This window comes from Oncorhynchus keta, chromosome 10 (assembly GCF_023373465.1).
Source record: "Oncorhynchus keta strain PuntledgeMale-10-30-2019 chromosome 10, Oket_V2, whole genome shotgun sequence".
Taxonomy (NCBI): domain Eukaryota; kingdom Metazoa; phylum Chordata; class Actinopteri; order Salmoniformes; family Salmonidae; genus Oncorhynchus; species Oncorhynchus keta.
The window spans coordinates 55982169-56009312 of NC_068430.1; the positions used below are offsets into that span (position 1 = coordinate 55982169).

The window sequence follows — 27144 nt, forward strand, 5'->3', positions numbered from 1 at the left end:
ATGAGACACACACACACACACTGCACAGTCCTGACACATCATCTCAGTCAAGAACGCACGCTATATCAGAAGATCTTAACCAAACCAAGAACCAGCCAAGGTCACACATGTGTGTATCTGCGCGTGCACAGTGTATTCGTGCTCACATGTGCATTTCTCTCACTGTTGGCAAGATCGAGTCGACATCAAATCAGATTACTGCAGGACCATAGAAAAATACCTGGTTCCGCTGATCCCTATTCTCAATTCCATAACCTCATCATCCAGTGGTCAGATTTCACCAATGCAGATGTTCGTTCTACTTCTGACGCAGCAGTAAAAGCATGTCATAAAGACATTGCGATCCTCTCGTGTTGCCCTCTTATGGAGTCATTCTGACATGGTCATTTTGACATGGCCTTAACGTCCACCTCTAGTCTAGACGCCCAACATTAGCTTGGGGTTCATTTTGGTAACGTTGTTGGCATGTTTTGCTGTTACAATGTAATGTTCCTGTTAAAACCGGTTGCTCTCCCTCGCAAATCATCTCGTTTCTCCCTGTGTGACATATCCTTTTCACAGATTCCCTTGTGATTCCCTTCCCTAGCGTTCAATGTAGTTGTACAGACAGGGGGAAGTGTGTAGACAACCACATCTCTCTCAAGATGGTAGTGTTCTAAGTATTTACTCAGTACATGGCAAGAACACTGTCTTGTTGTTTTTGAGACAGTACCGAAATGGATGTAAAGTAAGACCTGATACACATCAGTAGCTATGGGAAGAGTTTATTACCATTAGCCTAGTTTAGGGTTTCATTCCTGAGTGAAAAAATCGACATTCAAGGCGCTCCATTGATTAGCGTTGTATTCCAAATGCACAGCGAAATGTGTGTGTGTGTTTGTTATCTGCAGTGTTGGGGAAGGTCCGCAGTGCAGTGGGCAGTGCTCAGCTCCTCATGACCAAGAAATTTGAGCAGTTCAGAGGGCTGTGTGAACAAAACTTGGTAAGTATCACTTCTGAATATTCCAACTCACCCATACACACATCACATAAACAGGCAAAACAATACTACCATACAAAAACATCACCAGACAAAACAATACATCCACATTACCAGACAAAACAATACTACCATACAAAAACATCACCAGACAAAACAATATCACCACATTACCAGACAAAACTAATACAAAAACATAACCAGACAAAAAAACATCACCAGACAAAACTAATATCACAGACAAAACATCACCAGACAAAACAATACTACCATACAAAAACATCACCAGACAAAACAATACATCCACATTACCAGACAAAACAATACTACCATACAAAAACATAACCAGACAAAACAATACATCCACATTACCAGACAAAACAATACTACCATACAAAAACATCACCAGACAAAACAATACATCCACATTACCAGACAAAGACAAAATACTACCATACAAAAACATCACCAGACAAAACAATATCACCACATTACCAGACAAAACAATACTACCATACAAAAACATCACCAGACAAACAATATCACCACATTACCAGACAAAACAATACTACCATACAAAAACATCACCAGACAAAACAATATCATCCACATTACCAGACAAAACAATACTACCATACAAAAACATCACCAGACAAAACAATACAACATCACCAGACAAAACAATACATCCACATTACCAGACAAAACAATACTACCATACAAAAACATCACCAGACAAAACAATACATCCACATTACCAGACAAAACAATACTACCATACAAAAACATCACCAGACAAAACAATACATCCACATTACCAGACAAAACAATACTACCATACAAAAACATCACCAGACAAAACAATACATCCACATTACCAGACAAAACAATACTACCATACAAAAACATCACCAGACAAAACAATATCACCACATTACCAGACAAAACAATACTACCATACAAAAACATCACCAGACAAAACAATACACCACATTACCAGACAAAACAATACTACCATACAAAAACATCACCAGACAAAACAATACATCCACATTACCAGACAAAACAATACTACCATACAAAAACATCACCAGACAAAACAATACATCCACATTACCAGACAAAACAATACTACCATACAAAAACATAACCAGACATAACAATATCACCACATTACCAGACAAAACAATACTACCATACAAAAACATCACCAGACAAAACAATATCACCACATTACCAGACAAAACAATACTACCATACAAAAACATCACCAGACAAAACAATACATCCACATTACCAGACAAAACAATACTACCATACAAAAACATAACCAGACATAACAATATCACCACATTACCAGACAAAACAATACTACCATACAAAAACATCACCAGACAAAACAATACATCCACATTACCAGACAAAACAATACTACCATACAAAACAATATCACCACATCACCAGACAAAACAATACTACCATACAAAAACATCACCAGACAAAACAATACATCCACATTACCAGACAAAACAATACTACCATACAAAAACATCACCAGACAAAACAATATCACCACATTACCAGACAAAACAATACTACCATACAAAAACATCACCAGACAAAACAATATCACCACATTACCAGACAAAACAATACTACCATACAAAAACATCACCAGACAAAACAATATCACCACATTACCAGACAAAACAATACTACCATACAAAAACATCACCAGACAAAACAATATCACCACATCACCAGACAAAACAATATCACCACATCACCAGACAAAACAATACTACCATACAAAAACATCACCAGACAAAACAATATCACCACATTACTAGACAAAACAATACTATTCCATACTCTACACACACGTCAAATAACCAAACATTACAAAAAAGCACACAAAAAAAGAAATTCCACATCTGATCGTACACACATCACATCATTAGGCAAACACATGCCACATGAAATGCGACTGAGAGATTAGCATTAGCTAAGTGACAAGCTGAATGCTAACAGGCAGTAAGGTCAATGGGAAATTAATTGACCGGGCTTTTCCCCGACCTGACGGGTTAAGCACCCTTAAAAAGTCGGACATGTCTCTCTGTATCCCATCATTCCACTGATCTCATGATCTCAGTACAGCGGACTCAGACTATGACAGCCCCAATCAGTAGGATAAGACTGACGTTCAGGCAAAGGACTGCATTTTGTTGGTTGCGTCCTCTTGTACCCTATTCTCAGGGGAATTCAGTGTCATCATTGACTGAATGTTTTACGTTCTCTCAAATGACAACTAGACGTGCAGTTATTCAGACAGAGGACCAAGAATCCATGGAATGTTAACACCGTTTTTCTGAATAGTGATCATGTGGTCATAAAGTTCAGTGTGCGTATCGTTGTAGAAAGGGGTACTGATTTGTGTTCAATGAGTCGGTTGTAATGTGAGTCAGTTTTAATGCCACCATATTGTTGAGCTGATGTTTTGCATTAATGGTTGTGTATTTTGGGCTATGCTGTTCTTTGCTGATACAATTCTATCAAAAGGCATCTATATTCAGAAGAAATGGTCTGACATCCAATACAACTTCTATCCTACAAATAAAGACTACATTGTCTTGTATTTATTGGACAATTACCTATTGGGACCCCCCCCCCCTATCATTACACAACATGTCCCGTTTGAAGGAGAAATGTTATTCAGAATCCAGATAATTTCTCTCAATACATACAATTTTCAGCTGGAAACAGTTAGTTCTAACGTACTTTGTTGTGTTGTTTAAATCCCACAGAACGAGAACGGTCCCTCGAACTAAGTCTAGGTAAACCGATGGCAGGAAACGCAAGCATTTCTTTTTAAACATTTTAGCAGATGCTTTTATCCAGAGTGACTTACAGTAAGTGAGTGTATACATTTCTCATACTGCTCCCCTGTGGGAATTGAACCCACAACCGCCAGGCTCTACCAACTGAGCCACACAAGACCCGACCATAACCAGGGAGACCCGACCATAACAAAGAATAGTCTGGTAGCGCATTAGTCACAGAACGAGTGGGTCAGGTGGAGAAAACGAGTGGAAGTGTGACCGTCAAGCCGTCCGTCAGACTCTGACAGACTTAGCTTGCACGGCAAAACAGAGTGCCACCCAAGTCACTATACAGTCAGTATACTGCTTATGTAAAGTGGTCATTCTGCCTTGCGTTAAGGGACTTTTTTTGTGCTTTTTATTTCATTTGACTTCTTACACTTTATCAAGCAGGGAAAAATATATATTTTCAAGGAAGACCTGCCCCAAGACAGCAGCGTAGGTTTTTACAGAGGCATATATCAAATGACAATACAGTAGCACACTTGGGTGCAAGGACAAACAACATCTACACATCCCGACAGAATGATTTACACAAACTCGTTCCTGGGGAACCCAAGGGGTGCACGTTTTGTTATGTGCCCTAACACTACACAGCTGATTCAAATAATCAAAGCTTGGCGACAAGTTGATCATTTGAATCACCCTTGTAGCGCTAGGGCAAAAACCAAAACTTGCACCCCTTGGGGTCCCCAGGACCGAGTTTAGGAAACGCGGATCTATTCAGTGGGACAGAGGTCTTCACTGACATTGTGTTGTAGGACAGCTCCCTCTAGTATCCAAAGTGGACAGAGCAAGACTTGATGAATTTCAAACATCTTCTTTATCCCTCTCTTGTTCTCTCCCTCACCATTTCCCTCTCCCCCTCTAACATTCACTCTCTTTTTCACTATTTCTATCTCTCCCCCCTCTCCCACCTACTCCCCCATTTGTTTTGCTATTTCTTTTCTCCCTCCCTCCAGAATGTGAACGCCAACCCGCGGCCCACAGCCCAGGACCTGGCGGGCTTCTGGGACCTGCTGCAGCTCTCCATCGAGGACATCAGCCTCAAATTTGACGAGCTCTACCAACTCAAGTCCAGCGACTGGCAGTCCCCTGCCGTGGCCCACTCGCCCCCCGAGCGGAAGGTACTTCCCACCCCTGCTGCCCAGTGCCCAGACTGGGGTAGGAAAGCCGCCGAAACTGGCCTCTCTCCTCCCTCCCCATCTCCCCTCTCTCTTCTCCCCCCTCCCTGTGTGAGGGGAACACCTTAAAGGGGCTTCCCAGCCCAATGTAAAGGGGGCTAGAGAGAAGCCACCTCCCTTTACACATGCATGGTGTTCAATCTCAAAGAGGGCAGTTTGTTTTTGGACTGTTTCTGAGCTTTTAAGCCCCTCCTTTGAGCATGCATGTCAGCGGTAAAATAAATGCTCCGGTCTGAAGTCGAACTTGCATGGCAATGGCAAAGGTTGCATCACGTCATGGAATGCGGCCCTGGCTTTCGCTCTGTCGTGTGTGTGTGTGTGTGTGTGTGTGTGTGTGTGTGTGTGTGTGTGTGTGTGTGTGTGTGTGTGTGTGTGTGTGTGTGTGTGTGTGTGTGTGTGTGTGTGTGTGTGTGTGTGTGTGTGTGTGTGTGTGTGTGTGTGTGCGTGTGCGCGTGTAGGGAGCGATTAGTTTGATGGCTGCTGGATTGACTGTAGTGGAAGGAGTATGTTTTGGTGAGAGCAGTTGGGTGGATGTGCGCTTCAACTGCTTTGAGTTCGTGCAGCGCCGTTTCACTTCTTCTGCAGTGACATTGCATTAGATTCAGTGTGATTCATCGAATAGGATACACTTCATTTGAACTGTACGTCATGACAGCATCGATGTGTGTTATGTCTTGTTTAAGTTATATGAATATAGTGACACTTTTATGGCGTACGGCCAAATAGTGTGACCATTTTAATGTCCTCGTCATGTTATTCACACAGGTATTGTTCAGCGTCAACTCTGACAAAGTGTCACCTTAAATCTCCTATATTCAACGTATTTTATCTGGGTTGTCCATATAATTGGCCCTGTGTCAAGTTAGCCACCTTGTACATTTTATTGTAGAAAGCTTCACCATAATCAAATGTCCCTGTCAAAGATCTACGTTTATCAAATGACACAATGCTCTTTTTTTTGCATCTCTGCATTACCCTCCGTTGTTTCGTTGCTTTCAGAATAAAACCTTGTATCTCCAAAACTGAAACAAACTGAAACCATGTATGAACATACATTTCACGAAAGCTATTAATAATCAGATGCTATTTTGAATACTTTTTTTCTTGGTCCTAAAGTCATAAAATATGAAGTTACAGCTTTTAATGGAGTTACAAGGCTTTCTTCCTACAGCAACAACGCCTTGCATCCTCTCACTCTCTCATCTCTCCCCACTCCACCCCCCTCCACCCAACCCCTTCTCTCTCCCGTGTCTCTCTTTCCCATGTCTTTTCTGCCCCCTTGTGGTTGACTCCGTCCATTGTGGCCCACCACCACCAGGAGGACAAGAAAGAGGCCCCTCCTCCAGTGCCAAAGAAGCCCGGTAAGGGGAGGCCGGTGCTGGGCCGGGAGAAGAGCGCCGACTCCGCCTCGTCCACCTCTTCGGCGGAGAAGCAGCGGACGGAGGCCCGCAAGCGCCTACTGGCTGCCAAGAGGGCCGCCTCGGTCCGGCAGAACTCGGCCACGGAGAGTGCCGACAGCATCGAGATCTATGTCCCTGAGGCCCAGACTCGCCTCTAAGAGAGAGAGAGAGAGAGAGAGAAACTGGGATGGAGAAAGGGATGATGGCAGAGGGAGAGAGGGAGGGTTGGGGTCTTTTCACCACACGCAGGGTCGTCTGGTCTTGGTGGCCGCCAGTCTACAGTAGATGGAGTGAGAAACAAAGAGAGAGAGAGAACTTTTGGGCTGTAGACTATATGGGGAATGCTTGTCTCCTCTCTCGAGGCTGCAATGGAAAAACCTAAACCACAGCCTTTGTTACTATTTTTAGAACTTTTTTGGGGGTTATTTTATTAGGATCCCCATTAGCTCTTGCGAAAGCAGCAGCTACTCTTCCTGGGGTCCACACAAAACACGAAACATGACATAATGCAGCACACATTTAAAACGCCGCAGATAGCCTACATACCAGTACATACACACAAAAGTATTTCGCAAATGATGACATTTTTTTTGTTGATGGTATTATTATTATTATCTCATTAAGAAACTATATCAAAACTATTTTAGATGTACCTGTATCTTGGCTATAAGAGATCTAATATGCCGACAAGAGTAAGCGTTTGTGCTTTCCAATGCCCCTCCCTCTCCCTTGCCTTGGCCCACCCATAGTTTGCACAACAACACCATGCGGACAAACGTACACACACTTATTCGGAGGAGCACACACACACACACCCGCATCAGACCCACAGCTATCTTATGTCTTCCTGGTGCTTTTTTGTTTTCATTGTGTTTATCTGTTTTGTATGAGCCCTTGCCTGCAGCTCTAGATTCGTGAGCAGTTTCGGAGAGCAGGGCACTGAAAACTGAATTAGGAAATAGAGGATTGGGGTATTTCATGTCAAATACCACAACTTTATATAAGTGAGATCTATTGAAAACATAATGTATGTTTTTGTCCAACCTTTTTAAATATATATCGGTACTTTATAACCGACTCGAACTACACTCACACGTCGATATTTACTGGAATAACGTTTGAAGATCCTACTTTTCCATTGAGATATTGTTTTCTGACATTTTTGGTCTGAGGATGTGTTCATCAGCCAATGTCCACAATCCCATGACAATGGCCACACTTTGCACTCGCATGTGTCTCCATTGGTCTGTGAATTTACTAATCGGTCCTTTTTATAAGGCACCACACAGGGGGAAAAAAACAGACTGGAACCTGGTGGAAAATCTCGTTTAATTTTCCATTGCAAAATGTTTCGCTACGTTGTTGCCTAATGAATACAACCATGGTGTAGGTATATCAGATCAATTGAATAGAATTCAGGTTTTGTGGAAAACGTAGACAGGACCACAATTGAGAACTGTCTCACTGGGCGAAAAGTGATTTTTAAGTTTTTATTGTTTCCTTGTTATTTCAGGATGCTTTTAAACAACGTTATCATGCTGCATCATTGTGGCTATTTCATTGAACATTTCAAAGGTCTGTGGGTTTTATAAAGTAGGTACTTCTAGCAACTCAAAGCTTGTTGCGGCAGCAATATAATTCAAAATGGTTTCTCTCCCAAACTTCTGCCTCAACTTCCCTCTCTACAATTCACCTTTTGGTGTTTTGGCATCACTGTTTTTAATATTGTAAATGAGTTTGCACAGATGCTGGTGTGTTTCACATATGGGACCACTACTCGGTATGCATGGGAAAGTTGTGGTTAGTTCCACCTCAAATTCCAGTCACGTCAACCATTAATTCCATTTCAAATCTCTATTGGATAGCAAATGAAACTAAGGCCAATTCGGACTTGAGGTTAAGCATCAAATAACTTTGACTAATTGCCTGCTAAATGACAGTGGTTCTATTGGACTCTTCTCCACACTGCACATACCCATGTAAATGGTCTGTGATTCACTGCACTGCATATTCAGTGCTACTGTATGGCTTTTCCCACGTCACAGTTCCTGACCAGGCGGCCTATTCAAAAGAGCTGGAGAAAGGAAAGGACACAACTCGAGGAAGGATTAGGAGGCTAGGAGAGGAAACTGCTTTAGACTATTTCAGTAGCACTGTGTGAAACCATTTTGGAAGCTCTCTTACACCCCCCTTACAGGTAATAGTTTGCACTTCATTTCAATTGTCCATGACAGTTTGAGGGAAGGATTTCATTCTTGAATGTAGCAGGACACATTGTTTGCATTAAAGATGTTTAACTAAGCACCCTGTCACACCACTGCCTACCATTGTTGCACTTTTCTTACATTTTTTGTTAAATATCATCCCTAGCTACCTACATTTTTTTTTTAAATGAAACAAATGATTACATCTCTTTATAGTACATCTATTTGTAATTTCTTTGACATTTATTTTTTTGTTGGTCCTTTAACAAAAAAGAAATGCATTACATTTCTGCCTGTGTGGTATGTATAGCCACTTTTTTATTTTACTAGGCAAGTCAGTTAAGAACAAATTCTTATTTAACCCTTCCGGTTACTAGTCCAACTCTCTCTAACCACTAGGCTACCCTGCCACCCCGTATAGCCATCAGGTGATTCACTCTCTCAAGGGGCCTGTAAATGTGGAAAATGGAATGATTCCAGTCAAGTGATTAAAAAGTAGCCTAATCGCTCATCTAATAAAACATATTAACCTTGTCAATTGAAAATATCGGTAATACATTCTTTATTTGGGTGTGAGAGATCAATACGTTTTGAAATGCAATGGTATTTAATTCACCACTTGGGGACATTTGTTAGAGGGTACCTGTCAAAAGTTGGTGATTTTCAAATGATGAAACTCTGATAAAGACAGCTTGCTGTCGAAAACATTAGTAACTAAATCATAGCATCGGAGCTATTAGAGTGTAGCTAGTGTAGCATTTCCTTTTCTCTAAAAATATTTTGCTTTCTCTAAAAGACTCCGATGGTTGTGGGGAGACGCCATGGGTGTGACCCAAGTGGCACCCTATTCCCTACAAAGTGAACTCGCTTTGAAAATACTTTTCAAAAGTAATGCACTGTTTTTAGAGAGTAGGGTGCAATTTGAGACAACTTCTATAAAAAAGGCAGAGTGAACTGTATACTACCAGTGAACAGCATTTTCACAGTTGGTCATTACAAAAATGCTTCCGACCATACATTTCCAACAAGTACTGTTTAAAAAGAATGTTTTTATAGCTAATTAAGACTTTTAGTGCTAGCCAGATACTGGTTCATTGTGTTTGTTTCTTGTTGTTTGACAAAACACTGAAGAATGCAGTCTCCTCCCCCTTCTCACTATCTCTCACACACTATGACCAACTACTAATTTGATTTGACCAACTACTAATGAATGTTCTCTGTCCAAATCCACGTGGTTTCCCCTTTGCTACACATGGCTAGGGCGTGCAGTAGTGACAGGGAACTCTACCTACATCTTCACTACATCTTCACTTCACTCTTCACAGAGTCAAAACCAATGACTTTGCTTCCATTTCTCCTTCCCCCCCCAACATGTTCTCCTGCACCATATTGCCGGCGACAAACACTACCTTTCCCTGCTCATTAATTAGTGGTTCTTCAGTTGATCCAATGGCTCAGTCTGTTGAAGATGGTGCTCGCAACACCCGGGTCACCACGTGGGACATATACAATGTGTTCGCTTGAATAAAAAACGACATTCACTTTATTTGAACTTAAGTCATTCCAACCATATGCCTGGTTGCTTGTCAGCTAGTTGCTCCATTTCTCGTTTCTCATTTGGGGTTTATTTTTCTCCCCACCACCACAGTGACAGAATAGCCTGAGCATCAGGCTTTGCATTGGAAAGGCCTGGCTTTTATTGGCCATCATCCCCCCTCCTGGGAAAAGGTCGGTCTTGATTGCAGCCTATTGTTTGCTGTTGTGTGTTTGCCTGAATTGCTGATGGGCCCCCTTTGCTCTGCTCAGTAAACGGCGGGGTGTCAATGGCTCTGCTCCCTCTCTGTGAATAAGTCATCTCCAGGCTTTGTGTGACAATCACTTGTCATTGGTGATTTGATCATTTACCAGGAAGGGGGTTGGGTGTGTCTGACAAGTTGTGTTCTTGGTTTGCTCTTGTGACCAATGTAGTTAGACGTGGGTATTTGTTTTTCATGCTTATTCTGGACCATTCCAACTCGTTTCTCTGGTGTTTTGTAATCCAGTGCCTTTGACTTGGATGCATTCTGTTATAACATGAGGCTCCCGAGTGGCGCGGTGGTCTAAGGCACTGTATCTCAGTGCAAGATGCATCATTGGAGGAGCTGGTTTGAATTCAGGCCGCACCACATTGGGAGTCCCATAGGGCGGTGCACAGTTGGCCCAGGGTCGTCTGGGTTTGGCTGGGGTAGGCCGTCATTGTAAATATAATTTGTCCTCAACTGACTTGCCTAGTTAAATAAAGGTAATAAAAACAAATGATAATAACAACATATTGGTAAGATGAGGGCAGTGGAAGGTAGGCCAAGAAAGAAAACAAGTAGGCAGCCAGTATGATACAGAACATTTTTACAACGAATACATACTGTATTAGGAGCAGATCGGCCTATAGTGTATATAACATCAGAACGCACGACTGCGACGCATTTTGACTAAAAGTGTCTTCTTCAGGCAGGGGGAACAGGGGTAACAAGTGTTATTTGTAGCACTATATGAGAGCCTGCTAGATTGTGCAAAGCAATTTATATTGTAAGTCGATAACAGGGTAATGGTCATATGAAGAAAATAATGAAACTGACTATCAATACTGATAAGAATGGATGTTCCCCCCCGCCCCTATCACTTCACTTCTGGCCTTCCAAAACCACTTCCAGACACCCGTTTTCCAAGGTGGTTTCCCATCCAAGCACTAATCAGGGATAATCCTGTTAGTTTCAGAGGAAAGACAACTGAGGTCTGTCAACACTGCCAGCTTTATTTTGATTTGAGTCAGTTCCTGACAGGAATTGAAATAATGTCATATGCATATGGTGAGAGAGAGAGAGAGAGAGATAGTGATGGAGTGCGTCAAGGACAAAAAAAGCTATTACAGGATGACAAAGGCAGTCCACTTCTGCTCTAATCTGCGTGAATATGTAAATGGCAGCAACTATCTGTCCCTGAGAGACTACGGCAGAGGCTTGTCTCATACATTTAAACAACCCACTGCTCCAATACACAAACCCGAGGGACACACCTAGGCCAATTTCCTCAAGATGTTTAACCCATGTCCTGATTCTCTGTAGGCATGAAAGATCTTATGACACGTGTTGAGGTGTTTTAAAACATAATGTTTTAAGCGTTTGATTCTGAGATTTAGATCTAGGCCTTACCCAGGTGTAATGGCTTGGTCGATATTCACAATGTCACATTTTGCTTGAAATGATGAAGCCATTGTTTTGTTTAGAGGAAATCGAGTGACTAATTGACAAAGGCCAGTTGAAATACTCTTAAACCAACAACAACACCAACAACAACAACAACAACTTTATCATGGTCCCTTTTGGTGTAGATTACACAGTGTACTGTTGTACACATCAAACTGCATTTGACCATGCTGTTTTCATGCATTAAAAGGGTTCACTTGATATTCTCATGAGTTGTAGGTCTGCATTGGTAGCAAACCTCCACAAGGAAGAGACGTTTTAGACTGTCTTATAATTCACAGCTCTTGTTTATTATAATGGTATTTTCAAGGCTTTACAATATTGGTAAAGTGTGGCCATGTTCCAATTCCTTACTGCATTTAGCGATGCTGTTTGTCTTGTCACACTTAATCTCCTTATAATTCAGAAGTGTTTTTCACATCACCAGTTTTGACTCGACTCATCTGTGCTGTTAGTGAGTGTGACATTAGGGTGGTCAACAATCTTTTTGGATGTGTTCACTATGGAATTCTGACCACGGGCCATTTCCTGAACGTTTTTCTACATCTTCAAACTTCTAGAAGACATGACTGTCGTGGTGGACACTTGCCATTCTCACTTGGACTCACAGCAAACTCATTTCTGTGAGACTGAAGTCAATTTGAACTGATTTACTGTATATGACTCTCAAGGCTAGGATACAACAATACATTTCAGGGGGTGCCCAGATAGGGTACTCCAGGGTAGGAGTACATGTCATGCCACTCCCTGGTCCAAAGGCCTACGAAGCAAAAATAAGCCCCCTCCTGAATTGTCTGTCCGCTTTACTTTGTACCCTTGGCCTACAAGGGTTGGGAGAGGGAAAGAACCAACACTCTTACCACAGGAGATATGAAGCAAAAAAAAGAGACACTATAACAAAAAATAATGAAATATTTGATGAAACAAGCACATATTTTATTGAATAGGATTTGTTCATTATTGATAATGCTATACAAGTTAGGCTGTATTTGTCAGGGTTTTCGGTTTAGTGTAAAAGGTTGAGATGCAATTAGATTTACTATGATTCCTGTGACTATCTACTCTGGTAACATTAAAGCATATTATGAAATACAAAATTAATTGAGTAAATTGGTTCTATGCTTAGTTGAACATGTTATGATAAAGTAATTCACTAGCCTGGTCCCAGATCTGTTTTGTGATGTCTTGGCTTATGGTCATTGTAACGCAGCACAAACAGATCTGGGACCAGCTTGTAATTCCCCATGTGCTCATCAAAATCACATTCTGTTGTAAATAAGAACGAAATCTGAAGGCAGAGAACCGCTTAATCTTTTACAATGTTGTAGATTTCTTTATACAATTTCAAAGAGCTCATTTGTTCAAATATGTACTGTATAACGAAGAGAGAATATCATTCAATAAATTGCACACAATACTTTTTCAAAACGTTCACAATGGTTATTTTGTTCATCCTTTTTGGGTTGATGGGTGTCAGATTACTTTTGATATAGTGAGTAAACCGATTTACAGTCTATAATATATTTTGATCATATAGTATTTGATCTAGACAAACCTAGACTATAATCTATATGAGGGTTTCTTATGGGTTGGGACCCAAAGTGGGCCCTGGGCATGTGATACATGGGTCGCGAGTTTTGAGAATACATCTATAATCACACACTATTTATTTTTTAAACTTGGGTCGTTGGAGGATGATTTGGGTCACAGGAGGACGTTCAAATTCTAATTTGGGTCTCAAGCTGATAAAGTTTCAGAACCCCCCTTGTTTTTTAAAAACATTTTGTTTCATTACAAAGTGGGCTTGAAATGCATTTCATTGTGATTTATTTTTGTCATTGATCTTCACAAATTCTCTCAACCAGTGAATGCCAAGGAAAGGAAGACCCAGAGTTACTTATGCTGCAGAGGATAAGTTCATTAGAATTACCAGCCTCAGAATTTGCAGCCCAACTAAATGCTTCACAGAGTTCAAGTAACATACAACATCTCAACATCAACTGTTCAGAAGAGACTGCGTGAATCAGGCCTTTATGGTTGAATTAATGCAAAGAAATCACTACTAAAGGACACCAATAACATGAAGGGACTTGCTTGGGTCAAAGAAACACAAGCAATGAACATTAGAACGGCGATAGAAATCTGTCCTTTGGTCTGATGAGTCCAAATTTGAGATTTTTGGTTTCATCTGCTGTGTCTTTGTGAGACGCAGAGTAGGTGAACGAATGATCTCCACATGTGGGGTTCCCACCTTGAAGCATGAAGGAGGAGGTGTGATGGTGTGGGGGTGCTTTACTGGTGACACTGATTCATTTAGAATTCAACGCACAACATTCTGCAGTGATAAGCCATCCCATCTGGTTTGCGCTTAGTGGGACTATCATTTGTTTTTCAACAGGACAATGACCCAACACACCTCCAGGCTGTGTAAGGGCCATTTGACCAAGAAAGAGAGTGATGAAGTGCTCCATCAGATGACCTGGCCTCAACAATCATCCAACCTCAACTCAACTGAGATGGTTCGAGATGAGTTGGACCGCAGAGAGAAGGAAAAGCAGCCAACAAGTGCTTAGCATATGTGGGAACTCCAAGACTGTTGGAAAAGTATTCCAGGTGAGGCTGGTTGAGAGAATGCCAAGAGTGTGCAAAGGTGTCATGAAGGCAAAGGGTGGCTACTTTGAAGAATCAAAAATATATTTTGATTTGTTTAACACTTTTGGTTACTACATGATTCCCTATGTGTTATTTCATAGTGTTGATGTCTTCACTACTATTCTACAAAGAAGAAAATACTAAAAATAAAGAAAAACCCTAGAATGAGTAGGTGTGTCCAAACTTTTGACTGGCACTGTATAATACAGTGCCTTTGGAAAGTATTCAGACCTCTTTACTTTTTCCACACTTTGATATGTTACAGCCTTATTCTAAAATTGATTAAATCATGTTTTCCTCTCATCAATCTACACACAATACCCCATAATGACAAATAAAAAACAGATTTTTTTGTCATTTTTGCAAATGTAAAAAAATAAAAAATCACATTTACGTAAGTATTCAGACCCTTTACTCACGCCTTGAGTCTTCTTGGGTAGGATGCTACAAGCTTGGCACACCTGTATTTGAGGAGTTTCTCCCATTCCTCTCTGCAGAGCCTCTCAAGGTCTGTCAGGTTGGATGACGAGCGTTGCTGGGCAGCTATTTTCAGCTCTCTCCAGAGATGTTCAATCCAGTTCAAGGCTCTGGCTGGGCCACTCAAAGACATTCAGAGACTTGTCCCGAAGCCACTCCTGCATTGTCTTGGCTGTGTGCTTAGGGTCGTTGTCCTGTTGGAAGGTGAACCTTTGCCCCAGTCTGAGGTCCTGAGCGCTCTGAAGCAGGTTTTCATCAAGGATCTCTTTGTACTTTGCTTTGTTCATCTTTCCATCGATCCTGACTAGTCTCCCAGTCCCTTCCACTGAAAAAAAAAAACACAGCATGATGCTTTCACCACCATGCTTCACTGTAGGGATGGTGCCAGGTTTCCTCCATACGTGGTGCTTGGCATTCAGGCCAAGAGTTCAATCTTGTTTCTCATGGTCTGAGAGTCTTTGCGTGCCTTTAGGCAAACTCCAAGCGGGCTGTCATGGGCCTTTTAGTGAGGAGAGGGTTCCGTCTGTCCACTCTACCATAAAGGCATGATTGGTGGAGTGCTGCAGAAATTGTTGTCCTTCTGGAAGGTTCTCCCATCTCCACAAAGGAACTCTGGAGCTCTGTAGAGTGACCATCGGGTTCTTGGTCACCTCGCTGACCAAGGCCCTTCTCCCGCAATTGCTTAGTTTGGCCAGGCGGACAGTTCTAGGAAGTGTCTTGGCGGTTCCAAACGTCTTCCGTTTAAGAATGATGGAGGCCACTGTGTTCTTGGGGACCGTCAAAGGTGGAGGATTTTTTTGGTACCCTTCCCCAGATCTATGCCTCGACAAAATCTTGTCTCGGAGCTCTACGGACAATTCCGTCAACCTCATGCCTTGGTTTTGCTTTGACATGTACTGTCAACTGTGGGACCTTACATACACAGGTGTGTTCCTTTCCAAATACTGTCCAGTCAATTGAATTTACCACAGGTGGACTCCAATCAAGTTGTAGAAACATTTCAAGGATGATCAATGGAAACAGGATGCACTTGAGATCAATTTTGTGTCTCATAGCAAAGGGTCTGAATACTTATGTAAATAAGGTATTTGTTTTAATATTTAATAAATTGGCAAACATTTCTAAAGACCTGTTATTATGGGGTATTGTGTGTACATTGCTGAGGATTTGTGTTTATTTAATCCATGTTAGAATAAGGCTAAAACGTAACAAAATGTGGAAAAAGTCAAGGGGTCTGAATACTTTCCGAAGGCACTGCCCCACCTTCCCTGAATGACAGGTTGCCACTGATAGCAAGACTTGAAAACTGTTGTCTAGCCATGATCCCCAACACTTTGACAGAGCTTGAAGAATTCTGAAAATAATAATGGGCAAATATTGCACAATCCAGGTGTGCAAAGCTCTTAGAGACTTATCCAAGAATACTCACAGCTGTAATCGTTGCCAAAGGTAACATGTTTTGACTCTGGGAGAATATGTTTCTATGTAATCAAAGTATATTCATTTTTATCTTTAATTAATTTGTATATATTACAAATGTTACTGCCACTTTGACATTATAGAGTATTTTTTGTGTACATTGTTGACAAAAATGTACAATTTAATCACACTTTGTAACACAATAAAATGTAAAGAAATCCAAGGGATTGAATATTTATGATACCCACTGTAATCTATAACAACCGTAGTGAGTCATTTGGTTAATCTGCCATGCCAGTATACATGCTTTCCTATTGTAATTGTCACATAATGCACATCCCTACTGTCTTTTTCGAAATAGGTGATAGACTATGCCTATATTCATGTATTTTCTGTCGTTTAATTATAAACTGTATTGATATTTAATTCATAGTTAATTAACAAATGTTAATAATTGGACTGCAGTGACAATTAGATTTTCTCCTAAACATCCCTTTTCATGACTTTTGAAACACAACTGTAGGCCTACATAATGTTCTGTTTGATTTATTGGTCAATCAGAGTATTCTGCGGAAAAAAATTGAATAGTTCCTGACATGTCATTTTGCAGTGGCAACAACAACCTTTCAGAAGCAATTCCACGGCACTGTTTTACAGTTTTACATAGAAAATTCCTGCAAATGAAAGAGGATGTGTGTACAGGATCAAGGTGAGGAAGCCTCGACTTTCTCCAGCCGTTGTTGGGAAGATATTGCTGTTCTTGTGTCAATACTTTATTGCATCCATTAGTGGCTCACTGTTTTTTGTCGACACTGTTTATCCCGTTAATGTAACAAGAAGACATGATAGTTTCGGTTATATAATAAACGCAGAACTCCAACGACACGAGGAAATCCTCTTGTGTTGCTGGCCAGTGGCCACTATAAACATGTTGGCAAACAAGGGGCTTGTGTGTTGATTAATCCTGTCCAAGGAATTGCAATCATGTCGGAAACAAAATACTATTTTTAATGAAATCTTTTACTGCCTGAATTTGAATTAAATGCTAATCCTGTCATTCACTCAAGGAGTGATGACACGGGCCTGTCTATTGGAAACGAAGAGCCGTGATTGGAGGGCACTCGTATAGGAGGCGGGATCAATAAATATTCGACTGTCAGATTGGAGCTCGGATTTGCTGTGTGCAGGTAAAGAGAACCAAGCAACACAAACGAGGTAACGTACAGTATTTGTCCTACCTTTACTAGACAACGAAACGCAATGGTCAGACACTGTTCTGTTGACGAGCAACACGTTTATGTCACACGAACGAAGAATTGAACCCACGAGCGGCAAAATAAAAGCGTGCAACACCTTGGAAAGAAAATATCGCGTCAAGCTTTGGTCGGGGGCACACTTCTTCTATTTTTTTTTTTACAAAGGCACTTCGACAGCTGCGTGTTTTCAAACAAGCCATCAACAAAGAATGAAATCCTTCAAACGAGGTAGGCGTACGTTTATGGGGATTTTAGTACTACAAATATTATCAGGCATTCATTATCACCCTGACAGTTTGCCAAGTGTGCCCGGCTTTTGGGTGTTAATGGAATGCGGCTTTTTGTTGCGAGCAAATGCAGCGTGTGTTTGTTTGAATTTGGAGGGACAGCGAACCAGCTAAGTTATCTTTGGAAGCACGCATGGTGTCCATCTGGCGGAGCGACAGAACAGTCCTACATCCGCGAAGGCGTGCGTTCAGCGGGTTCTTTGTACGTTTGATACACGATGGGAAGATGGCTAGCCAACTTAGTCATCGTTTTTTAAATTAATTTATAATTCTCATGTTACATCTTATTGTTATTTTTTTTTTGCATTTGGCAGTTTCGGTAGCTATTCGACTGCAACAGTAATCTTAACCCCACGATAGACTACATTGACTAGAACGAGAATTTCACGAAACGGCTTCATTGTTTGTTAGCTAGCCTGCTAACTTTAGCCAGAAACTAGCTAGCTAAATCCGCCTTTGAAGATATTAGTACATTTGAACAAACTAAAATTATGCACACCTTTGCCTTACGTTTGTCAACGTATTTTGACTAGATGGCTAACTCCGTATAATAAAAATAATAACGCCCTTTTGTTATGCAAACAAAAAGTTGAGGTTTGACAGGAACGGCGTGTGACATGTAACTGTAGCTACTGTTGCTGTTGCTGCCTAGCAAAGTAAAACTCCACGATGTTGCTACCATAGATTTTTAAAGCCGTTTTCTAGCGTAACTTTATATCGCTACTCTAACATCAACGGAGACCAGTGGTCGGACTGTACCTCTACTAGTGATGCGCGAGTTGACTCGTAACCTGCGGCTCGGGTGGGTGGGTTCAGGGTCATTAAATATTTCATGGGTAGCTGACGGGTTGAGTAAAGAGAGGGTACCTTAAAATTCTTAAATGTACCATTATTGTGCATTTTATATCTATAGGCTACAGGGAGGCTTTTCTTTAGTTATTTTAGGCTATCTGGAATTACTGTACGTTTTAGACTACAATTGAATGTGGTTCCAAGGCAAAAATGCTGACACTGATTTCATTACAAGAAAAGCGGCGAAATTGATATTAGAACATAACAGAAGGGGTGGGCCAGAAAAGTCATGTTGAAGTGGTTAAAGAGGAGGGTGGCGGTGTGATTGTGAGGCGCTATACACATTTGAGTCACACGAAGGGGACTTCAAATAGACCTGTGGCATGTCAAGGGAACTGCATCCCTATACTTTTCAGATGATATCTGGACACTATAACCCCTCGTGGCATTAATATGAACTCGTGTTTTACAGCAAGAAATGCTTAAATTCAAACTTTGAACGTATACTGTACGTTTTCTGACCCGTTTCTCATGCGGGCGCTGTCTTGATCTTGGCATAGCTACCTTCCAGCTAGAAAAGTAATGCTGTCGGAATCTTCTGGCTACCAGGTTTGGTAGCTAGCATATTTAAAATGTTTTGCCCATTCATGCGCAAATTGTCTAACTTATAGTTAGTAGCAAGCCACACAATCTGTTGGCCATTGAATTAAACATTGAAATAAATTGCTCCAGGACTTAAATTCCCTGGCCAAAGGTGAAAATAGCCCCACGCACGGTCTATAGATCCCTAGCGGCTGGAGATGTTGACATGCACAAGATCTTCTTTTGTGAGGACAGGAGCTGCCTCTAGGGGTCAGATTTCACCCGGAGAAAGACATTTACTTCATTCTATACCCTGGGAGAAACCATTTCTCCATTTTGAGTTGGTCTTCCCCAGTGCCACAAATGTAGTGATTTGGGAAGGAAGACAAATCTGGGTTTCAATGTATTTATTTTCTTCCAATTAGCTTCTCATCACTTAATTTAATGAGGGCGTGTCTCATTGCGTCTTCATGCATGCTTGTACATTTGTGTCAACTACTACGCCCACACTTGCCTCTGGGTGAATGCACATTAAAATAACAAACAAGAAGCACATGCCTACTCAACAAGTAGATTGTCAGTCTCTGATTTGGAGGGAAAGCAATACATTCTATAACAAGTCAATGTCCAACCCTGGCCTATGAGTACAAACACTATCACTGACTCAACAACCCCCTCTGCTGAACCCCTTCTCCCTGTCCTCAGTTCTGGAAGAGGAGCGGATGCGAGAGCAGGAGCTTTCAGCCATGTCTGACAGTGACCCCTTTGAGGATGACCGCTCCATCCTTGACCTGTCTGGAGGGGGTGGGGGCTCGGGCAAGCGGCGTCGCCGTGGCAACCTGCCCAAGGAGGCGGTGCAGGTGCTGCGGAGCTGGCTGTACGAGCACCGCTTCAACGCCTACCCCTCAGAGCAGGAGAAACTCAGCTTGTCAGATCAGACCAGCCTTTCTGTGCTACAGGTGAGTGGACCGGGATCAGACTTTAAATGGTTTATTTAAATAATAATAATTAAACAAAGTCAAGTTAATTCTTGCTGCGAAATGCTTGAATATGGCCTAATCAAGCAGCAGTCCAGACATTTTGGCCTACAGTAGCCTTTGCCGGGTGGAAACTTTGAGCTGTGTAGCAGAGCACCAACATGGGGCTGGGGAGATTATTTTATTTATTTATTAACTTATTGGCAAATCAAGATCTCTTAAATGTTCTCTAAATAAGCATGGTTGTTTTAAAGGTCAAATACACTGCATTTCTAACAGTCAGCAATATTTTTTTGTTGCAATGATCTGTCTTTCAAGGCTTGTTATGAAAATATGTTTATTGTATTTAAAAAAATTACTAGAACCATGTGTAGTGCACATTCACAAATAACTTCTTTTAGCGGGTGTTGGGCTATAGAAAATTAACAGGTCTGAAGCCCTGGCGGTTTATCCAGTTGATCTTTATATTTGAAGTTTAGCCAACTTGGATCTGTTTGCTTGCTAACAGAGTTGAAAAGTTATGGACACGCCCTTTTTGAAAAGCACAGTATCCTGTCTACAGTGTTCAGATGTTGAAGGGGCATACCCAATTTCTCCGATTGAGAACAAGTTGCCAATTCCTTTGTATAATTGTTTTATGCTTCACACATTTATAAAACATACAGGACAGCTAGTATAACAGTTGTTGGCTAAATTGCTGCTGGACCCTAATGTACTTGTACTCTTGCTTAGTTGTCACCAGGGCCGCCCACTCTTTTTATTCTGGTTAGAGCCAGTTTGCGCTGTTCTGTGAAGGGAGTAGTACACAGCGTTGTATGAGATCTTTAGATTCTTGGCAATTTCTCGCATAGAATAGCCTTCATTTCTCAGAACAAAAATAGCCTGAGTTTCAGAAGAAAGTACTTTGTTTCTGGACATTTTGAGCCTGTAATCAAACCCGCTGATGCTCCAGATACTCAACTAGTCTAAAGAAGACCAGTGTTATTGCTTCTTTAATCAGAACAGTTTTCAGCTGTGCCAACATAATTGCGAAATGGTTTTCAAATGAAAATATTAGATATATCACACATCCTATACTGTAACAGGGCTTGCTTTTTAAGCAGTCTGACTTGCATTTGAATTAGTCTAACAAAGTATCAGGTCTGGTTTTGGCATGTTTCCTTCAATTACAGTTGAAATGAATGATTTACAATTTTCCTCCAGTTCAATTGTTCCAGATTAGTGCCTGATGTAGTGTAAACAGTTGATCATAGCAGACACTTGGGGCCCAGATGGAGCCATGACTACGTACTCTGTCGAAGATGGTGGTTTCTTTATTGTGTGTTCTCTATTGGCCCCTTGTAAGTGTCTCTGTGTGCGGGGAGATGAATGCCGTAGCACCTATAGGTTACTTCAGGCTGGCGCTAAATAGATTCATCCCATGATACTTACGTTGTACTTATCATCATACTTCTTCAGCGCTAGGGTGTTTCTCAACAGCTTAGCGTACAACAATATTCAAATGTTGTACAGATAAAATTGACACCGTCACCGCAGTCTTCCCTGCTCACCTTGTAGGCTGACCATTTGTTGTCGTTTTCTCTCTCGTTTTCTCTCTCCTCAAATACACACACACACACATTCACACCCCAGGAGTGGCGCATGAGGTATTCCTGGACTGAGCAGAGCAAGCAGCGCTGACAGACCCATAGTGTAGTCACTGCAGTGAAGTGTCCCTGGTTGGCTTTGCTCTACTTGCTCTGCTGCTCAGTGTTTTTCACCCGAGACTTCATTAATGCCAGCTGTCTGAGGCCACTCATCTCACTGCGTGTGGGAGGTTGTTACCACAAGATGGCAGTAAATGAGGCCTGGAGGAGAGCAGGAGAATGAGAACATGTGGGCGGAAGTCTCATTCCAACAAACTACCCCTCAGACCAGTTTGAGCTATGGACTCATGATACTTACACCAAATCCTGACACTGCCATCAGCGGGACGTGACAGGAAACAGGATTTGTCGGACCAGGCAATGTTTTTCCACTCCTCAATTGTCCAGTGTTGGTGGTCGTGTACCCACGAGTCACTTCCTCTTGTTTTTAGCTGAAAAAGAGTGGAACACTGTGTGGCCATCTGATGCAATAGTCCATCCTTGACAAGGATCGGTTAGAGTTGTGTTCCGAGATGCCACTGTTGTACTGCGGCGTTATTTGTCTGTTTCTGGCCTGCCTGTTAGCTTGCATGATTCTTGCCATTGTCCTTCAATCTCTCATCAACAAGCTGTTTTTGCCCACGGGACTGCTGCTGAGTTCTGGTTTGTCGAACCGTTCTCGGTAAATCCTAGACACTGTCGTGCACGACAAGCCCAGTAGGGAGACCGTTTCTGAGATGTTGGATCCGGCGAGCCTGGGACTGACTATCATACCACGCTCAAAGTCTCTTAGGTCACTCGTCTTGCCCGTTCTAACATTCAATCAAACAGTAACTGGATGCCTGTCTGCCTGCAGTATAGCGAGCCATGGCCACGTGACTGGTGATCCATTTTTGTGAATGAGGTGTACTTAATAAACTGTCAACTGTTCTTGCAGTATGGTTCTTCAGGGAATCTGTTAGGCTTTTGAGATGCACCCCTGTTTTTTTGCAGGCATTGTTGTTAAAGTTACTGACTCTTTTCCAGATATGCAACTGGTTCATCAATGCCCGCCGCCGCCTCCTCCCCGACCTTCTCCGCAAGGATGGCAAAGACCCTACCCAGTTCACCATCTCCAGGCGGGCGGGCAAGGGCGAGGGCCGCCCAGCCACTGGAGGATTTGGCAGTGCCCCTGAAAGCCCCACCTCAGTCCACTCTCCAGCCCTGCCCCCTCTCAGGCCCTCTGTCATCCGACCAGCCCCCACACTGGACCTCAGCCTCCTGGGAAATACTGCCACTGCCATCCTTTTGGGCGCTGGCTACCCCAGCCAAGAGGGCTACTGTGTCCAGGCCCTGATGCAGCTGGACATGCAGAGTCTCCTGAGGAGGGAGGCCGAGGAGAATGGCTCCAAGGTTATCAGCGCCAGCCCCACCGGCGGGCTGTTCAACACGCCGCCCCCCACGCCTCCGGAGCTGTGCCCCTGCCAGGATTTCAGTGACTTGAGGTTGCTGGTGGATGCAGCTCTCCAGAGGGCCGCCGAGCACGAGAGTCAGAGGCTGCTCCCAGAGTACCAGAGCAGGGCCACTGCAGAAGCGACGGGTGGCTGTAGCCACGGCAGCAGTGTCCCCAGTTTCAGTTCTAATCCATGTCCCAGTCTGTTCTGCACCTAAACTCGCCATGGCCTCTGTACCAGCTCCAAATGTGCCAGCTCCAAGCTCTACCCAGGTCCCAACCCTAACCTCTGTCCTAACCCCGGCCCAACCTTTAGCCCCAGCACCACCAGACCTCAACCCATTCCTGGGCCTGGCCTCCCTCCAGCCCTTGTCCTCCTCCTCCATCTCCAACAGCAGTGTCCAGAGGGCCCAATCGGTGCCCAGTGTGTGGAGTGTGGTCCACGGCGATGTGACAGCCTGTCCCTGTGGTTCAGACTCCCATGGCCGCCGTGTGGGGGCCACAGCACACCTTGCGCACCGTCAACTAGAGCCACGGTCACTCCCTTGTCTGTGTGTATGTGAGGGAGCCCCGTATCCCTACTCAGTGCCCCTACCTGTGTGTGTACGCTCTCCTTCATCGGCCCCTCTGACACTATGCTCTGCAGTTTGGATATGGCAGAACTCATGCATACGGTTCATACACCAGATGCTGGGAAGGATTTGAGGGATGGAAAGACTATTGTTTTTAAAGACTGCTTTTTTAAGCATTTTTATCAGGACTTATCCAATGCAGACTGTTGCTGGGTGGAACCTTTCAATGTGGTTTTTCAATCAACATTTCAGAGTATAGGTTAAATGTTGCAACGGTTGACATAAGAACGACGACACCAAGTTCCATGATGTAGTTTTTAACTCCCTTTTCCACTATCTCAAGGAGGACATTTCCTTCCCCTGTGATTATTTTTTTTTTTAACAGTGAAGTTGCACCAGTAGAGCTAGGCTTATCTGTAGCAATACTGGACTTGGTTGAATGTATTAAGGTTACTTTTATCTCTGGCGGTCTAGCCTGTCAATCATTCCCACCAAGGGTGAACCTGGGGCTGAGACAAGTGTTTTTCAAGTCCTGGTGTTGCGCTCCTCCAGTACAGTTTATGCACTTTAGATATTTTCATGTCCACATCTTCACACAGTGCCGGAAGACAGGCGGAAGGGGAAATTGATGATTTTTGTATTGCAGTGTGCCTGACTGCACAGCTCCAATGTCTGTCTCCTCTCTCCTTGCCTTAATTAAAGCTACTGTAAAAAAGTGGCCACCATGGATTCTACGTTTGAGACACTAAATCATCAGTTGCAAATAATATGAACTCTGTTTTTATTTTTTATTACTTTTTTTAAAAATGTTCATTTAAACCTGTTTCCAAAATAGTATCTTAGTAGGTAAATGTTTGTGTGAAAACACACTAGGAATGATATAATTTTTTTTTGGTCTTACTTTCTGCGCTATCTTTATGCATCATGTACAATTTCCAGGGATGTATTGTTTTTATTGTGGATGTGAAGGAGGTGGAATTCCTGTGTGTGTTTGAGAGCGATGGGGCGGGAGGTCCCGTTCTAGAAATCAATTTTTTTTGTGGCGAAGCTAAAGGCTTAGTTTGGTGACGCCTACAGGCCGTCTCCTCATTCTTAATGGTAATGTAACACTTGCTATAAGTGCCCTATTATGCCATAGTCTTTTATGGATGAAGCTTGTCACAAACATTTCAAGCTTTTGGGCACTCCTGTTTGGAGAGGGATTGACCCAAGTAGCGAATCATTGGCGGCTTAAGATTTGGTCCTTGTGTTGCAAACAAATATATCTTAATTGAAACGCCTGTTCGCTTGGATGACAATCTGGTCAGTGCTGTATTGAATTAGTTGATTTTAATGTTGAGTAAGTTATAGAGAAGCAAACTGTCTGACTTCCTTTCACTCTCTCTTTTCCCTCTGTTTTAGCGACGCATATCCTCTCGTTAGACTATTTTACTATTTCTTATATGGTTGTAGTTTCCATGAAACAATCTCTCATACTGCATGTTATGGCCAAATCGACGCTGCACAAAGTTAGTTGGGGCCCTACTACGTAAACAGTGCTGCTGCAAAGTAATTTTCTTCTGTCCAGAGGTCAGTTCAAATGGGACTAACTTAGTCTTTAATAGCTGTTACTGGTGCCATACATGTAATGACCCTGGTTTTTTTTTTTTTTAACAGCTAGATGCATGAGAAGAGCAGATATGGAATCTTGTGTTATTATATACCTAGATTTGTGACTAGCACAAATCCCCATTCCTTCACTTCCTCTTGTTTTCTGCTCTTTCGTGAGGCTTAATGTCAGCACCATTTCCTGAATTGTCTAGAATGTCAGTGGGGAAGGGTAGATGTTCTAGATCCTCTGCTAACGGAGATATGCTAAAAGAGTCACCTCTTTCTCACACACTTTGGGTCGACTGTAGGGTTCGGTCAGACTTGAGTCTGAATACGAAGCAAAGAATGTTAACTATTAACAGGTTTTGAATATAGATGCAGTACAATAAAGCGGGTATGTGTTTTATTCATTACTACACTTCCACGTTACTACATATTACTCATTGTGATACTGGAATCGGCTGGATACTGAACATTATTTAGAAAGGCTATTTTATATATCAGGTTTTGGATGCAGAATGAAACTTGAGTCGTAGATGCCAATGGGGAAGAATGTGTGCAAATATGTCACAGTGGGGACGGGGCCATGAACTGTCTCAAATGTGTAGCATCTCAATACGACCAAATGCATCCAAAATGTTTTTCCATTTCACTGTGAAATCATGGCTGATGTGTGGGACAGTATAACTGGCTATCGTGCCTTAAACCGGGGATTGAGGGAACATGCTCCTTCTACATAGAAACTTTTGAATAGTCTGTGCAATATATGCCTTAAACTTTAAATGTGTTTTGTACAAGCATTTCAGAGAATAAAACCTTTTTCATACGCTGCTCCTTGTGCATTTTTACAAATCCAACTTGGAGTGTGTAGAATTAACCATGTCCTTGTGTTTTCTTTTGTCTCAACTAAGTTTAATTGCACAAGTTCCATTCTTGGAACTAATTACATGGGCAAGATATTGTACACTGGATTTCCACCCCAGTTATCAAATGATCTTCATTTAAGGCAGGTCCAAGTTGTACATAACCCTTTGGATGTAATTAACCTACTAGATGGTTTTATCTGGAGTACTCCAGATTACTCCCATAGACCCCCTAGACTCCAGATAACCCTTTTGCTCTATCCATAGGGGTGTCCCTGATGTACTTTTTTTTTACCATCTGTAGGGTTCAAGGACACTTCATCTTGATTATCTCCAGCACAATACCAGTGCCTTCATAATGTAATCACATCCCTCGACATTTTGCTACAGCCAAAATTTAGAATGAATTTGAGATTTTATCACTCATCTACACAATTGTTTCAATGTTTACAAATTAATTATGAATGAGAAGCTTAAATGTCTTCAGTCAAGCATTCAAGTTATTAATTACACTTTTGATGGTGGCATCAATATACCACAGGAGGCTGCAGAGGGGTGGGTGGCTCATAATGGCCTGAATGGCATCAAACACATGGAAACCATGTGTTTTATGTATTTGATACCATTCCGCTCCACCCATAATTGCTAGTCTGTCCTCCCAAATTAGGTGCCACCAACCTCCTGTGCAATACACCAAGTCACTACAAAGATACACGTGTCCATTCAAACTCT

General features: G+C 42.2%; 2 protein-coding genes across 6 annotated transcripts in view; both read left to right on the plus strand.

The window, feature by feature from the left end:
- Window positions 1-8627, plus strand: part of LOC118389376 (disks large-associated protein 4-like) — a 226924-nt gene extending 218297 nt beyond the window's left edge. For 2 of the 3 annotated variants that reach the window (XM_052527312.1, XM_052527313.1), the window contains 3 exons: window positions 891-982; window positions 4821-4985; window positions 6361-8627. In XM_052527312.1, the coding sequence (XP_052383272.1) occupies window positions 891-982; window positions 4821-4985; window positions 6361-6600 (497 nt within the window). In that variant the 3' untranslated portion in view covers window positions 6601-8627. Of the gene's footprint in view, window positions 1-890; window positions 983-4820; window positions 5023-6360 lie in introns of all 3 variants that reach the window. The other variant, XM_052527314.1, reaches the window with a different exon arrangement.
- Window positions 8628-17618: 8991 nt separating this feature from the next.
- LOC118388996 (homeobox protein TGIF2-like) lies at window positions 17619-26380 on the plus strand. Of its 3 annotated transcripts, none has more exons than XM_035778647.2 (3): window positions 17619-17651; window positions 20059-20312; window positions 22982-26380. In XM_035778647.2, exons 2-3 carry the CDS (start codon window positions 20076-20078, stop codon window positions 23603-23605), a joined length of 861 nt encoding a protein of 286 aa, XP_035634540.1. In that variant the 5' UTR covers window positions 17619-17651; window positions 20059-20075; the 3' UTR covers window positions 23606-26380. The 3 variants fall into 3 exon arrangements, with proteins under 3 accessions (XP_035634540.1, XP_035634539.1, XP_035634541.1); XM_035778646.2 differs by lacking the exon at window positions 17619-17651 and adding an exon at window positions 17659-17920; XM_035778648.2 differs by lacking the exon at window positions 17619-17651 and adding an exon at window positions 17954-18181.
- Window positions 26381-27144: the final 764 nt, after the last annotated feature.

Coding starts and splice junctions, on each gene's coding strand:
- LOC118388996 (XM_035778646.2), top strand. CDS start 17,734: ATGTCACACGAACGAAGAATTGAACCCACGAGCGGCAAAATAAAAGCG. Junction 17,921..20,058: donor AATGAAATCCTTCAAACGAG/GTAGGCGTACGT, acceptor CCCTGTCCTCAG/TTCTGGAAGAGGAGCGGATG. Junction 20,313..22,981: donor CCAGCCTTTCTGTGCTACAG/GTGAGTGGACCG, acceptor ACTCTTTTCCAG/ATATGCAACTGGTTCATCAA.